Source organism: Juglans microcarpa x Juglans regia, chromosome 6D, assembly GCF_004785595.1.
Source record: "Juglans microcarpa x Juglans regia isolate MS1-56 chromosome 6D, Jm3101_v1.0, whole genome shotgun sequence".
NCBI classification, from domain to species: domain Eukaryota; kingdom Viridiplantae; phylum Streptophyta; class Magnoliopsida; order Fagales; family Juglandaceae; genus Juglans; species Juglans microcarpa x Juglans regia.
Window position 1 is genome coordinate 3,320,530 of NC_054604.1, and position 13,227 is coordinate 3,333,756.

The 13,227-nt window shown below is 36.0% G+C and overlaps 1 protein-coding gene across 2 annotated transcripts; it reads right to left on the reverse strand.

Annotated features, from left to right (window-relative positions):
• Positions 1 to 4,573: 4,573 nt before the first annotated feature.
• Positions 4,574 to 10,702, reverse strand: LOC121234882 (peroxisomal membrane protein PEX14). 2 transcript variants are annotated; one of them, XM_041131016.1, is made up of 13 exons: positions 10,575 to 10,702; positions 10,356 to 10,436; positions 9,788 to 10,026; positions 9,614 to 9,653; positions 9,318 to 9,502; positions 8,874 to 9,063; positions 8,622 to 8,711; positions 7,110 to 7,183; positions 6,949 to 6,991; positions 6,788 to 6,855; positions 5,962 to 6,006; positions 5,812 to 5,880; positions 4,574 to 5,264 (listed from the first exon to the last, which is right to left on the reverse strand). In XM_041131016.1, the coding sequence occupies exons 2-13, from the start codon at positions 10,411 to 10,413 to the stop codon at positions 4,755 to 4,757; spliced, it is 1,611 nt and encodes a 536-aa protein (XP_040986950.1). In that variant the 5' UTR covers positions 10,414 to 10,436; positions 10,575 to 10,702; the 3' UTR covers positions 4,574 to 4,754. The 2 variants fall into 2 exon arrangements, with proteins under 2 accessions (XP_040986950.1, XP_040986949.1); XM_041131015.1 differs by having other exon boundaries at positions 10,537 to 10,679.
• Between the last annotated feature and the right edge of the window lie 2,525 nt (positions 10,703 to 13,227).

A 13,227-nucleotide genomic window follows, 5' to 3' on the forward strand; every position in this document is an offset into this window, starting at 1 on the left:
GAATTAAGCGACAATTTTGATAGTTTGGTGGTCACATACTCATATAATTACAAAAAGAAGTATGATTTTTCTAAAATAATAATAATAATAATAATAATAATGATAATAACGAAGGAGGAATTCTATAAAAAATTTCAATTAATTACACCATTAATTAATATGATCTAACTATATATTAAAATGGTGTCACGAAATTAATTTTAATTAGTTCATATATATTAATGGTCGAATGAGATGGAATTTCAGGAATCACGAACCAATAATATTCCTATGGCTAAAAACAACAAAAAAATATTAATATTAATATTAATATTAATAGTACTAATTTGTCTTGGTGCCAATTAGCTAATTAAGTAGATTGTCCGTCGATTAAAACATGTTAAAGGCCAAAACTTGTTTTACTCGTGAGACGAGTCTTCGCTCGCTAGAAACAAAGAGGCAGTAGGTGAGGACAGAACATGAATCATTCAAGTTGGGCAAAAACGTTCACAGAAAATGACAGTTTTTTTTAGTCATCAGACAAATCATGATGCATGCATGCATCCATGTTCTAAAAGACATGTTTTAATGTCATTGCAGGCTATTTTCAACAAGTAGTACTTGTTTCGTATGCTTGTAGTTTGTTTGTGCCTCTCATATTTTATATAGTACAACTTGAAGGGTTTATTTGGACATAAAAACGATTTTATCTCATCATTACAATTTTTTTAAATTTTCATATAAAATATAATAAACAATTCAATTTTTCTAAATTTTAAAAGAATAATAATATATATTAAAAATAATATTATAACAATATTATTCACCCCCTTTGTTATGCAATTAGATTTTACTATGCATAAACTACTATTCACCTCCGTACTTCATAACTGACATTTTTTTTTAATATTTTTTTATAGAGTATGGGGTATGTACAGTAAATAGTAACTTATGAAAATAATTATTCAAAGTCAATTGTATCAGTCTCGAACTACAGCTAATATATTTTGGAAAATTAGTTGTCATTTGATATTCAAATCTATTACTCCCTCGTTTGGGAAAAAAATGTAATTTAATATAGTTTTACCTCAGACAATTTATAAAAAAATTATATTGGACACCCGTGTGAAGTATATATATGAAGTTATCATGTTCTTCCTATGAATAACATTTTCTCGCCACATTACCTTATAATATCTTCATCCATATAAAGTAATAAATTCATGATGATTAATTAGAATAATATTAATTATTTCCGCACATTGCGCCAGTCTACAAGTAGTTAAGTATAAAATTATAAAGAATTATTCTATTTATAAATCTACATTACTTATACGATAAGATTTTATTTCTATAAAAATATACAGTCGTATAAAGTATAAGGAAAATATTATGAACAAACGATATATGATTTTGTGAAACCAAGTTCCACTTGAAAGTTGGGACCAATGGCATTAGACGTTCCAGATCCGATTGTTCTCTTTACTCTAGATGTAATGCGTGGTCTGCACGTGCCGCCACCGCTAGTAACGACCCCCGGTCGGCAATTCGTCACAGTTTTTTATTGCTACGCTATGTTCCCGCTCTCCCTAATCAAGGATCGAGTAAAAGTGGACGTGAAAGTTTCTTCTAACTAGTCCAAACTAACAAGTTTTAGCACAAAACTCTTTACTGCGGCTTCTAGTCACAATTTTATAATCTGTTTATCAGATTATATAAAAACTGTCACCAAACGAGAAATTGGTGAGAGCCATACTTTTGGTTCCAGATCTTTTTTTTTTTTTTTTTTGTTGTAATATGTTGATTTGGAAAGACTGTAAAAAACTTTCACCTCATTAAACCTTATATTTTGTAACCGTTAGTTTATCGGTGAATGTTCTCCTTTGGTGAGGAAAACAAAAGTTCCACTTGAAACTCTTCAGGAAGGTACGTACGTACCTCATTTCTTATATAATTTTGGCTCATCATCATGAATGTGACCAAGAACGTACGACTACGTACGAACTAAGGGTCCAACTCGAACTCCCTCCAAGAAATTCTTGTTCTGAGTTATTAAAAACAAGAGAAAAAAAAAGAAAGAAAATATAAAAGCAAGTTTAACATAGAACAATGATCCGACTGCAACAATGCAATACTGATATGAATGCACGCCCTTGCGAGAATACCTATGCACTATATTATATATATATATATATATATATATATATATATATCCTACTGTGACTCCACTAATGACAGCCAAAAAAACATAAAATCTATGCAACATTTCCAGCACATGAGTGCCAGAAACAGTTTTTCTGATAATTAACCATGATCACCGAAAGCAATACCTAAACAAAAAGCATTATTACCAGAGAAAGCATTTAGATATTATCATGCACGAGTCGTTAAGATTACTGGGGAAGAGCACAGCACGCGTACACCTCTCATTCGACTCAGTCAAGCAATGGTCGGCAAAAGTGTCTGTCTAATCTTAATGCACCCCAAAACATAAATAATCGAAATTGGTCCATGTGTTGAAATGTGAATGGCTTGTTTACAGGAACATGCACCGAGAGTGCACAGACAGATTGACAGTATAATATATAGTTTTTTAGATAATGCTTTCGGCCAAGCTTTGACTACCCATAAAGCAGATCCATTCTGCAGACAAGACCTGGAAGATAGGCTTTTGTAACACTTTTTTTTTTTTTTTTTTTTACATTTTTTAATATATTTAAATATTTTTAAAAAATAAAAAATATACCAATACACTTAAAATAATTTTTTTAATCATCAAGTAATAAAAAAATAAAAAATTTCGAGCGGTCAAATATAGCAGTGAAAATTGGTGGGCATTCAGCTTTTTCCTGAAAGGGATTATATAGAATAAGTGGTACTGGGTCTAGATATGCTTGTAATATAATGAGTGAAAATTAAAATGCTATTCATGCTGGTTGGTATATGGTAATGGCACTCTCTGCTTTTATCTATTTCAACTTTGTTCAGCCATGAAAGTCATATCTTCCATCCTAATTCTGGTATTGGATTATAGAACATTCATGACATTTAAACCATTTTGAAAAGTTGAACAGTATAGAACAGGCATTTGAATTTTGACCCGTAAATAACTGCCTTAACTGGTTGCTGCAGCACACTTGACTTTAGCTAAAGACTGAAATTTTGATGACTCAAATGTGGATGAGACTCTGCACGCTCTAAATTTTCTTTTGGGGAGCATGAAAGATTGCTCATATTTTTTCAGGAGTTCAAAAAATAAAGCAGGGACAAGTAGAAATATGGGATTTTTTTTTTTAAAAAGGAGAGGTTACATGTCCAAGAGTGACCCCATCTCCAGATTTATTGATAAATAAAACTCTCATTTATAGCGGAGAAATACCAAGATTAGAGGACATTCCAATAAAATAACAAAGTACTTAAACAACTAATCAACTCTCAAGTAGGAATAAGGGAATTAAAAGCCAACAAAGCACCCAAATCTCTACAGCCTTTTAGATTCCACAGCCGGACTTGTGCGTGGATTCCAGACAAATTTGCAAGCAGATTTAGGTCCTTAAATGGCATCAGTTCTTATGGAAGAAGACAAGCAAAAGGAGTGACACAACGTGGAGAGAGGGAAAGAATAATACAAAATATGGTCTGAATCAATCAAGTTAAGAGTTCGCTTTCACTAAAGATGTAAACTTTAACTTGATAAGCGGTTTTCGCAATGAACTTTTAGCAGATTCATCGGAACACTCATCTGCAGAGCAATGAAGGAGGTTCTGAAACAGGGAAACGAGTGGTCAGACCTTGCTCTAGTTTCGTCAATAATTAAACCCTTTTTAGCCCAGTCGCTCACGATCTGGTGCAGACTCCCCAGTACCTCCTCCCTTTTCACAGCTTTTTCCTCCCGAGTCTCGTACAGCCTTGCATCCTCCATGAAGAACAACTGTAATCGCATCCAATTCAGAAGGCCCAGCAGTTGAAATGTGTTCCCATGGTCAACTACTCGGTGCATTCACTGGTTGATTAAATTTAGGCATACTGCCCTTAAATCATTATTTGCCATGATATCAAATGATTGATAGATAAGTAGTACATAATAAATTGTTGTCCAATTATTTAATATCACGTTATGGAATGATGAATAGCAATATTACATCAGAAAATTGAAAAGCTGAATTATTATAGTCAGTATGCAAAAAGCCCGTAAATACAGAAAATAGCCTACTGGGATGTTTGCAGTTGATGTTATAAAAAGCAAAATAACAAATAGGAAATTGTATACAATATCTCATTGAAGAGAAACCAAGCCCTTTGATCTAAGCCTGAATTGGTTTGGGACATACTATGCAGATTGGATTGGTTCTGAAGAAACTTCAGATTTAGCTGTTCAGCAGCTAACTGTTTAGCTCGTAAAATCAATGTGAAACTCGAATCAGCTGCTAAACATTTATCTACCATAAAACATTCTTCAGTCTGAGAAGTTTAGGAATTAACAATGAAAGTTTTGCAAATAGGCTACAAGTATAACACACCCATAGAACGAAGAAAAAAAGCCACAAATGCTTGCATACAATGAATGAAAATAATGTATTAATGGTTCCCCCTCTTTATCCATTGTAACTGTCTCTTATTAAATTATTTTGAGATACCTAGCAAATTCACTTACAAACACAGAATAGCAGTTCGATCATGTTATTCGTTTCAAGTGGATCCAAAATATTCCATGGGATACTACAACAAACTTGAAAGGTATCTATCTAATATGTGGGCTACTTAACTCAAATGGATTAAACAGATTCTATCCCGATTTCACTCTGTTCAAACCCATTGCCATGCTCTTGTATCTCAGTGGAGTTCAACACTGAGCTCCCACCATTAATTTCCACAGCCCCTCCAGATTCAGATATTTTTGTGATCCTCTGCAGATCATCAGTCACATCTGAAGGATGTGCTATTGACTGATCATCGGCCAACTGCTCTTTCTGAACCGATGATTTTGGCCGACGGATGGCTTCAGCTGCTTCTGGCATTGCAACTGGGGGTGGCTGAGGAGGGACCCAGGTACGCTTAACTGGTTTCTCACTGGTTTGTGAAGTGTATGACCCCGCCTTGACTTCATCTTCGTTTTCAATCTCTGTGATTTTGACATTTTTCCGTGTCCACCAAGGTACTGAATTATCACCATTTAACTGAGAGTTTATTCCATTGTCTTGTACGTTGGAAATCAAGCCTTCCCCATTTACTTGTGACTGAAGTGCTTGGCCTGACATGTTCTGGGCCTGACTATATTCCCACGGCTACTCAGGAGGACATAAAAGTAATTATCAGTTAACTCTCTTTATAAACAGAAAATCAATAATCAGTTTTATGCAATGTGATTGCAAGCATGTTCAGATTAGTCTTTTTAAACAGAGATTAAAGTAAGCAAATTGAACAATGATTCTATTTATAATTTTATAGATATTGACTTGTCAAAACAAATTATAAAGCTTATAAAAGTCTAAACTGTTTCAGAATTATCTAGAGAAAGTACAATTGCCATTAAATCAATTTTTATTTAAAAAGAGCCAAGCCATTAAACATGTTCTGTGCTAAGGGTACAATCAATTTTAACTCATCCAGCCACCTGTTGTAATGCTGGAATTCCAAAATTGGTAATGTTAATTACTGTTCCTCAGCCTAAGTAGCGGTCACAAACTCTTCAATGAACAAAATGATTCCAACTTTAAAATTATATTCCTTATACAATCCAGTTAGTCTTCCTTAGTCCATAAAATCTATTCTTGAAAAGAAGGGAAAAAAGAAAAATGAACTAGTTCAAACTAAAAATGGTTAGAACCAAACCTTAGCTCTGGGTGCTAAACGAGGATTTGATGGTTGCTGATTGGGGTTTGGGGGTAGATCATTTATTTCCTGCGTAGGAATTTAGAATGACAAAGTATTAGCAATGACCTCACAAACTAGCTGATGCCAATATATAGTTACAGAGTTTACTTTGATATTAGTAGGCCTCTCCCCTCTTTGGATCATGGCCAAAATCTGCAACACCATTATAGAATTCCAATGAGCAGAATTCATTTAAAACCCTAATCAAGACTTTGAGTTGATATTGGAGCTAAAAATTTATCTGGCTTTACAATTAATCAAACACAAAAAAAGGGACCATTTATTGGCACTAAGCACTTGTGAGTTGGAACAATAAGAAAAACTATATTTTCAAGCCGGTGTGGAGAACATCAGAACCATTCACATGACAGGATTTGGTTAGCAACAGAATCTTATCATAAACTTCTCTTACAAATCAAATATTTCCATGGCAACAATGTGGAAGGTGTGCCCTCCACACCAGCTTGCAAGTAGGACTCAAAAAATGACTTACATCATAATATGCAACACTAGGCACAGATCTCTCTCATCAGACAAATTCATACACACAACTCTCTCTCTCTCTCTCTCTCTATATATATATATATATATTATATATATAGAGAGATAATAATAGGCTTACTACCTCCTACCACCCATTTACTACTCTATAGTGTATTTGAAACTTTTTTTTTCTTTTTAAGTATTTAACATCCTTAATTATTAAGAAAAAATTAAAAAATATATACAACTTCACTAATAGTCACTTTCTTAACCATTAAGTAAAAAAAATAATAAAAAGAAAATTAAAAAGAATAAAGGGGTTAGGAGTAAATGGGTGGTAGGAGGTAGTGAGCCTATCATTAAAGACAACAGTACAGGATACTGCCATGCATTAAGAATTAATTCTTCAGTAGTGTTTCTCATCAGTGGAAAGATTGGTTTAATAGCTTACATCCATATATGACTTAGGGTGAGGAGCAATTGATGGTTCTGCAGTTTTGGGAGGTGAGGAAGATCTCACTGTAAAGAAAAATTCAAATCATAAGACATTGAAATTTAAACCCTTCAAAAAGTTACACAAAAAGTACAGGCACAAGGTCCCTAGAAAACAACCTGTGTGCAAGTCATTGTCTGCCTTGCCATTTACGTGTCGTTGCTGCATCACATTTTGAATTAGTAGATTTAGACAAGTCAAATGTGAACGAGAGAACAGTATGTTCCAAATCTTTGATGGAGCATGAAACACTGTCAACTTATGCCTATGTTTTGCTCACCTGTGAACTTGATATAGTGACTTTATGATCTTCTTGATCAACAAAGGAGGATCTCCCTTGGGCACTTGTTTGTCCTGGTGATTAGGCAGAAAGAAAGGATATGCAATTATAAGGTTAGCTTATTACGAGAAACTGGTGAGAGATAATTTGTAGATATGTCCTTGAACTTAGAAAACAGGTTATTTAGAATATGTCAGAATAGATATTATCTCAGTGAGCGAGAGGATTCCATCAAGATACCACCAAATTCAGCACCATATCAGAATGCTACGCAAATCTATGCAACAGCATAGATAGCCAGACCAGTCTAGGCACCTAGACAATAACTAGACAGATTGCTTGGGCACTAAACTAGGTATCCATGTGACACTAACAGGCATTCATAATATATGTGACATGTTGCAAGATGGTCACAAAACAAACATATGTCCTGTTATTTCACAAGGCCAGGTGAACAAGACGTGAGTTTCCAGCAGTAAAATACTCTCTCTCTCTCTCTCTCTCTCTCTCTCTCTCTCTCCCTCCCCCTCTCCTAAGGTCTAGCTTTGCCAATATTTTAGTTTAAAAACAAACCAAGGGGAATCATTTTTACTTTATATTTTTTCCATTATTTGGCCAGTAGAAGAGGGAAATGTGTAATGGCATCTATAAATCTCATAAAGCTAGGGAAATGACAGGAACGGAACAACAGAAATTTTGAGGATTGTGAATGGAGCTCAAAATTTTACATTTTAATACTCTCTTCCTTTGGGCAGCCTCTATAGAAAATATGCTAGCTTTAAAAGATTTTCTTGAATCTTTTTCTTCTTTGAAATAGGCTTAACTCCTAAAGGTTTGCCTAATCTAGTTGTATAGTCTTGTCCAGTAACCATTCTGAGAGGGGTACAGACTTTTGCTCTAACCGAAGCTATTGGCTTGCCTTTATATGCACCCATGTGCACCTGGATGTAACTTTTGCGTTTTTGTGAATGAAGTTTTAATACTTTTTTTAAAAAAAAAAAAGCTTGTATAATGAACACAACAGCTTTTGGGCAAAGTGTGGATTATGCATCCTTCAAATAACAAGAAAGCCATCTGCATCCCCCAAGGATCCTTCAGTGTCCTTTTTCTTGGGCAACTGTGGACCATACATAGTGCAATCAACCAATAATGTGGGCCACAAACCCAAGTTATGCTTATCCAAGACCCAATTTCTTGGGTCTTTAATGTCTACACCTACATACATAGCCATTAGAAGTTCTTTTGCACACACAGGAAGTTGTAATGATGCAAGGGAGCAACTGGGACCCGTCCTTTAGTTGGAAGCTGAAAGACTAGGGGATTAAATTCCTTTATTCCCAAGAGCCAAAGAGATGTCCTAACTCAACCTTAACATATAGAAAGTGTAACGTGAATTGATTAGGGCAGCCAATCAAGAACAAACTCTTCTCAGAATTGCAGATAAAATTAATGCAAAATGTTTTTTTAGGCACGTATATATGCTTATTTAATTGGAAAGAAACTTTTCAGTACCTTCCAGTTTCCTTATGGCATTAGTCATGGACTTCATTTCCTGCACTTGCACATCTAAGACGTTCGTAAATTCTTCAAAATATCTCCTCTCTGGCCATGCATAGAACAAGGTAAAGCAATCAAAAGAGATTTTCTGACCATCAAACATTGCAGAGCGAAAAATGAAGAGAGAGAGAGAGAGAGAGAGAACAAATGCAAATATGATACAGATCTCTTCAGAAAAAATAGGCTGAACACCCAGCATTATCCCACCTTCATTTCTTGATTGCAACATTTCTTGGCTTGCTTTTGCAACATCAGCAGCTGCAGCTGCAGCTGCTTTTGCAGCAGCGGTTGCTTCTTCTGCCAAACTAGGTTTTGAATCCCGTTTTTCTGCAAGGTCATTTTCTTCCTCCGACACAATCTTGCGTATCCAAGACTTCAACCTAGGAACAATGGCTTTCTAGAAGAGGGAATATGTAATCAATTGATGTGAACAAGCTTGAGATACCAATTAGCAAAATTCTGCTACTCAGAACCAGTCAGCCAAAAGTTTTTTTTGATAAGTTGTGGCTGACTGGTTCTGAGTAGCAGTCAGCCACAAGAGAAGTTGGTTAAGAACCATCAAATGCAATCAGCATTTGATAGAATAGCTATTAACATGTTCACATGTCTGACTTATGGCCTGATAGAAGAGGGAGGATTAAACCTTGCTACCTTAACTAGTACAGCTGTTCCAGCACCTGAAACAGCCAGTAATCCGACAGCCAAAACAGCATGAGACCAGTGAAATTGGTACCGCATTAAAGCACCCATGGCACCAGTAGGAGCAGCTACTACAGGCTGTAGAGCTTGTACTGGGGCCTGTGGCTGATTGTTTGATGATGACCTCACCTGCCCATCTGTTAGTACCACGATAAATTACACACTGACAATAGTCATAAAAGGACTAGTCAAACTCTAATAAAATCCAACTCCCACTGTAACACTAATATATACTAAATATATACTACCTTGATTAACATTGCCTGCCTGTGCACTTGGCTGTGGGTCCTGTAATTTCCAAAATAAAGTCAGGCACAAAATAGAGAACGGACATGGATAAGTTGCATTCCAATGAATGCTCTAGATGAAGATCCAAAAGCAGTGTGGAGGGAAATAAAACAAAGATTAAATAACATACTTACAGGCACACGTCTAAAGGCTTCATCTATCTCCTCCTTTGTGAGGCCCTTCTTCTCAAGAAACGATCTTCTGTAGATGACTGGCGAGCCCCTAACTTTTGGGTGAGAAAGAAATTTCACTGCATTTTGCACTTGTTCCTCTCGCATTGGCTCGGAGTTCACAAACACCGATGGTGTAATACTTGGTTTGGGAGCCTCTGCCCTGGACTCTTGCTGATCCTGATTCGTTTGTTGTGCAAGTTCTGCAACCGAAATTTACAAAAATTATTTTTCAATACTAAACATATTCTGTATTCACCCAATCTTGAGTATACGCCTCAAGAGTGGAAGTAACTAGATAGACTTCTAGGATCATAGGCTTCTGTTCATCCAATCGATCGAGAACATCAACGCGGCTGACACACACACACACACACACACACACACATAGAGGCTCTAATGACTGGTCCGATACACTACAGCTTCGACAACCAAAAACAAATTAACAGCAAGAAAAAGAAAAAGAGAATAAACCAAACCAAAAATATGCGAAAAAGGAAAAAATAGAAAAAAAAAAAAAAAAAAATCAAACCAGGGTTCTGCGTATTCCCGTCCGTTGGATTGGGAGGAGCGCCGGATTGAGTCGCCATAGCCGATTAGCGACCTCCTCTGACTGTAAGATAGAAGAAAAAATAAAGAAAACGAAACCCAAGTGAGAGGAAACAGTGCTGTAGCCTCGAACTGAATAATAATGATAAGACTATAAAAAATACCAGTAAAGATCAGAAATTGACGTCAGAGAGATGCTTACATAAAAGGGGATGAGACTCGAGAGTCGCAACGCAAGAAAGAGAGGCTCTCAGAGTCGGAGGTGTGCTTTGCTCATCTCGTAGGAGAGCAAATTATTAATTGATTTACGGGCATTTGCATTTGCTGCGCCATATATACACGACAAAAAAGGTGTAGATTTACGTGAAAAAAAAAATATAATAATAATATATAATCATGAAAAAAATTCTACTCTTAGATTCTTACATAACGTACGTGTTGAAGAATGAAAATAAAAGAATTTTTTTATTCAGTATCCTAACACTGCACATCAGTTTTTATTTTTTTTTATTTTTTATTTTTTTTCCTTAACATATTTGTGGTGTAAGACTTTTAAGTAAATTTGTTTTTAAATATAAAGATAAAAAATAAAATTCACATTAATAAATGTGTGATACAAGGCTGTTAAATAGAAGAAGTCTAACCATAAATCAATCTGAGAGTGCCACCGCCTCCAGGAAAAATAAAAATAATACTCATATAATTATAATATTTATTATTAATGGTATTAATTTTTTTTAAATAACATCTAATATTTAATAAATATTATAAAAATTAAAAAGGCAAAACAATTCTCAATATGGTCTGAAGTAAAAAAAAAAAAATAGATACATAAAATAAATTTTATCATATTATTATTATTCGCATGAATATTTTTTTAAAAAATTAGATATTTTAAAATTCATTTCATATGTTGTGAGTTTTATTTGGCGTTGTCAAATTCGAATTCCAATTTTAATCCAGATCCAATACATTTATTTTGTTGTCTTGGGCCAGATTTTGTTCTCTGTAGGCCTATTTTACATATCCATTGTCTCTTGCTCTCCTAGTCCAGTTTTGGAAGAGCAGGCTCGGAACGGGTCTCGGCGAGGGTAAAAAAGTTTTTTTATTTTTTATTTATTCTTTATATTTTTAAATATTTAAAAAAAAAATCACAACATCATTAAAAAATATTTCATTAATTATTAAATAAAAAAAATTATCGGGACCCAATCGGACCCAATTGTCGATGAGAGTAATATTTTTCTTTAGAGAACGGGCATAGGCTGGAATGCTAGCTGGTCCAGCCCCTTTATGAGTTTATTGAGACAGCAACCTTTGTGCATTTTGTACCACAAAAGAAACACTTGGTCTAGGAGTGAATAGAAACCGACGCAACTGGTCACCACCGATGGGAACAGCCGTGTCAGGAACGGGTTGGAACCGATGGAGATTCGACTAGTGTGCGGTAGAAATTTGAAGTAACCGACGTTCAGTAGTTCGGTCTCGGTTTGAAACTGGACCATATTGCTGAACCGGCCAATAACATAAAACTCTTTTTTTAAAATATACCCTAATCAAAATGCCGCCGCCGTTCCATTTAAGCTTAAGTGAAATGACGTCGTTTTACACAAAACTATCAAAACATAATGGAAACGATACCAAACGGCGTCGTTTTGTTCAAAATGTATCAAATATATATATATGAAACGACGTCATTCCACTTAAACTTAAATGGAACAGGAAGCGCCTAAGCAAGTTTCCTGCTATAAGCTATCTCTTCCTTTGGCCTTTTTCTCTCTCCTAGTTCTCTTTCTCTCTAAAGTTTACCGATCCTTTGTTTTCACTAGGTGGAGGGGGTTCGGAGCTTAGGCTCCGACCACCTCCTCCCCTAGCCAGCCCCAGAGGTATTTTCATATATATAGTTTGTTGTCTGTCTTTTTTCCCTAACTTTTTATCTAGTTTTCTCTCCTCAGCACCGATCCTCCCTAATCTATTGCCTTCCGACAACCTCCGACCAATATGCGACGCCGGTTCAGCCTCTTTGGTCATTGATCTTCATGTTCGTAGAGGAAGAATGCGCTTCTGCCCGGCGAGTTCGACACACGCGCGCCACTGCAGTGCAGGTTTTTCACTCACAGCTGCGTACTAGAAGGGCTTTGGCAGCGACACGCAGTCCCATTGGTCTCAGAGGCTTCAGGTCCTTCAGATCTGCTCGTCCATTCACCTCCTCAGGTGGCGCGTGTCCTACACGCGCCGCCACCACTTGTGTTGGTCTGTTGCCGCCGACTTGGCTTAGATTCCGGCTGCTCTATGTTACTGCTTTCTCTAACCAGTGATCTTGTAAGAGGGATCGTGGACCTCTCCAAAAATACACTCCAGACAATATGTGACAGTGCACCCGCCACCTACACCGTTGTTCGCTTTTTTGCGAACACTTTTCCGTCTTTATATAAGACAGCGTCTTATTGTAGGACAGGGGTAGGGACCAAGATATTGGTCCCAAATAAACCCCACCCCCTCCTCATGTATCACTTTTTATGTTTAATGAAATTAACTTACTTAAAAAAAAAAAATGGAATGGCATCGTTTCAAGATGGGGCCATCTTCTTCCCCAGGCTTTTTCCTCGATTGAATTTCTCTCTTCTGCAACTCTCTCTCTCTCTCTCTCTGAACAAGCTCGCCATAGGGGAATCGAACACAGACTGAGAACTGCCGGCCGATTTTCCTCCTCCCCATCGACCGGTTACAGTCGGTTGCTCCTTTATTTTTTCAGACATTAGTTGGTGTCGATTTTGGCCAAAAACCTCGCTGTTTTCACCCTTGACTTGGTCCATTTTTTTTTTATCAATCTTACTTATAATTTCGTGTATAAT

What these genes read in the sequence shown, in the direction of transcription:
- LOC121234882 (XM_041131016.1), bottom strand. Translation starts at nt 10,413, where the DNA reads ATGGCGACTCAATCCGGCGCTCCTCCCAATCCAACGGACGGGAATACG. An exon ending in GGCAGGCAATGTTAATCAAG is followed by an intron (nt 9,503 to 9,613) that starts GTAGTATATATT and finishes TGGTACTAACAG; the next exon opens with ATGGGCAGGTGAGGTCATCA. An exon ending in GTTGCAATCAAGAAATGAAG is followed by an intron (nt 8,712 to 8,873) that starts GTGGGATAATGC and finishes ATGCATGGCCAG; the next exon opens with AGAGGAGATATTTTGAAGAA.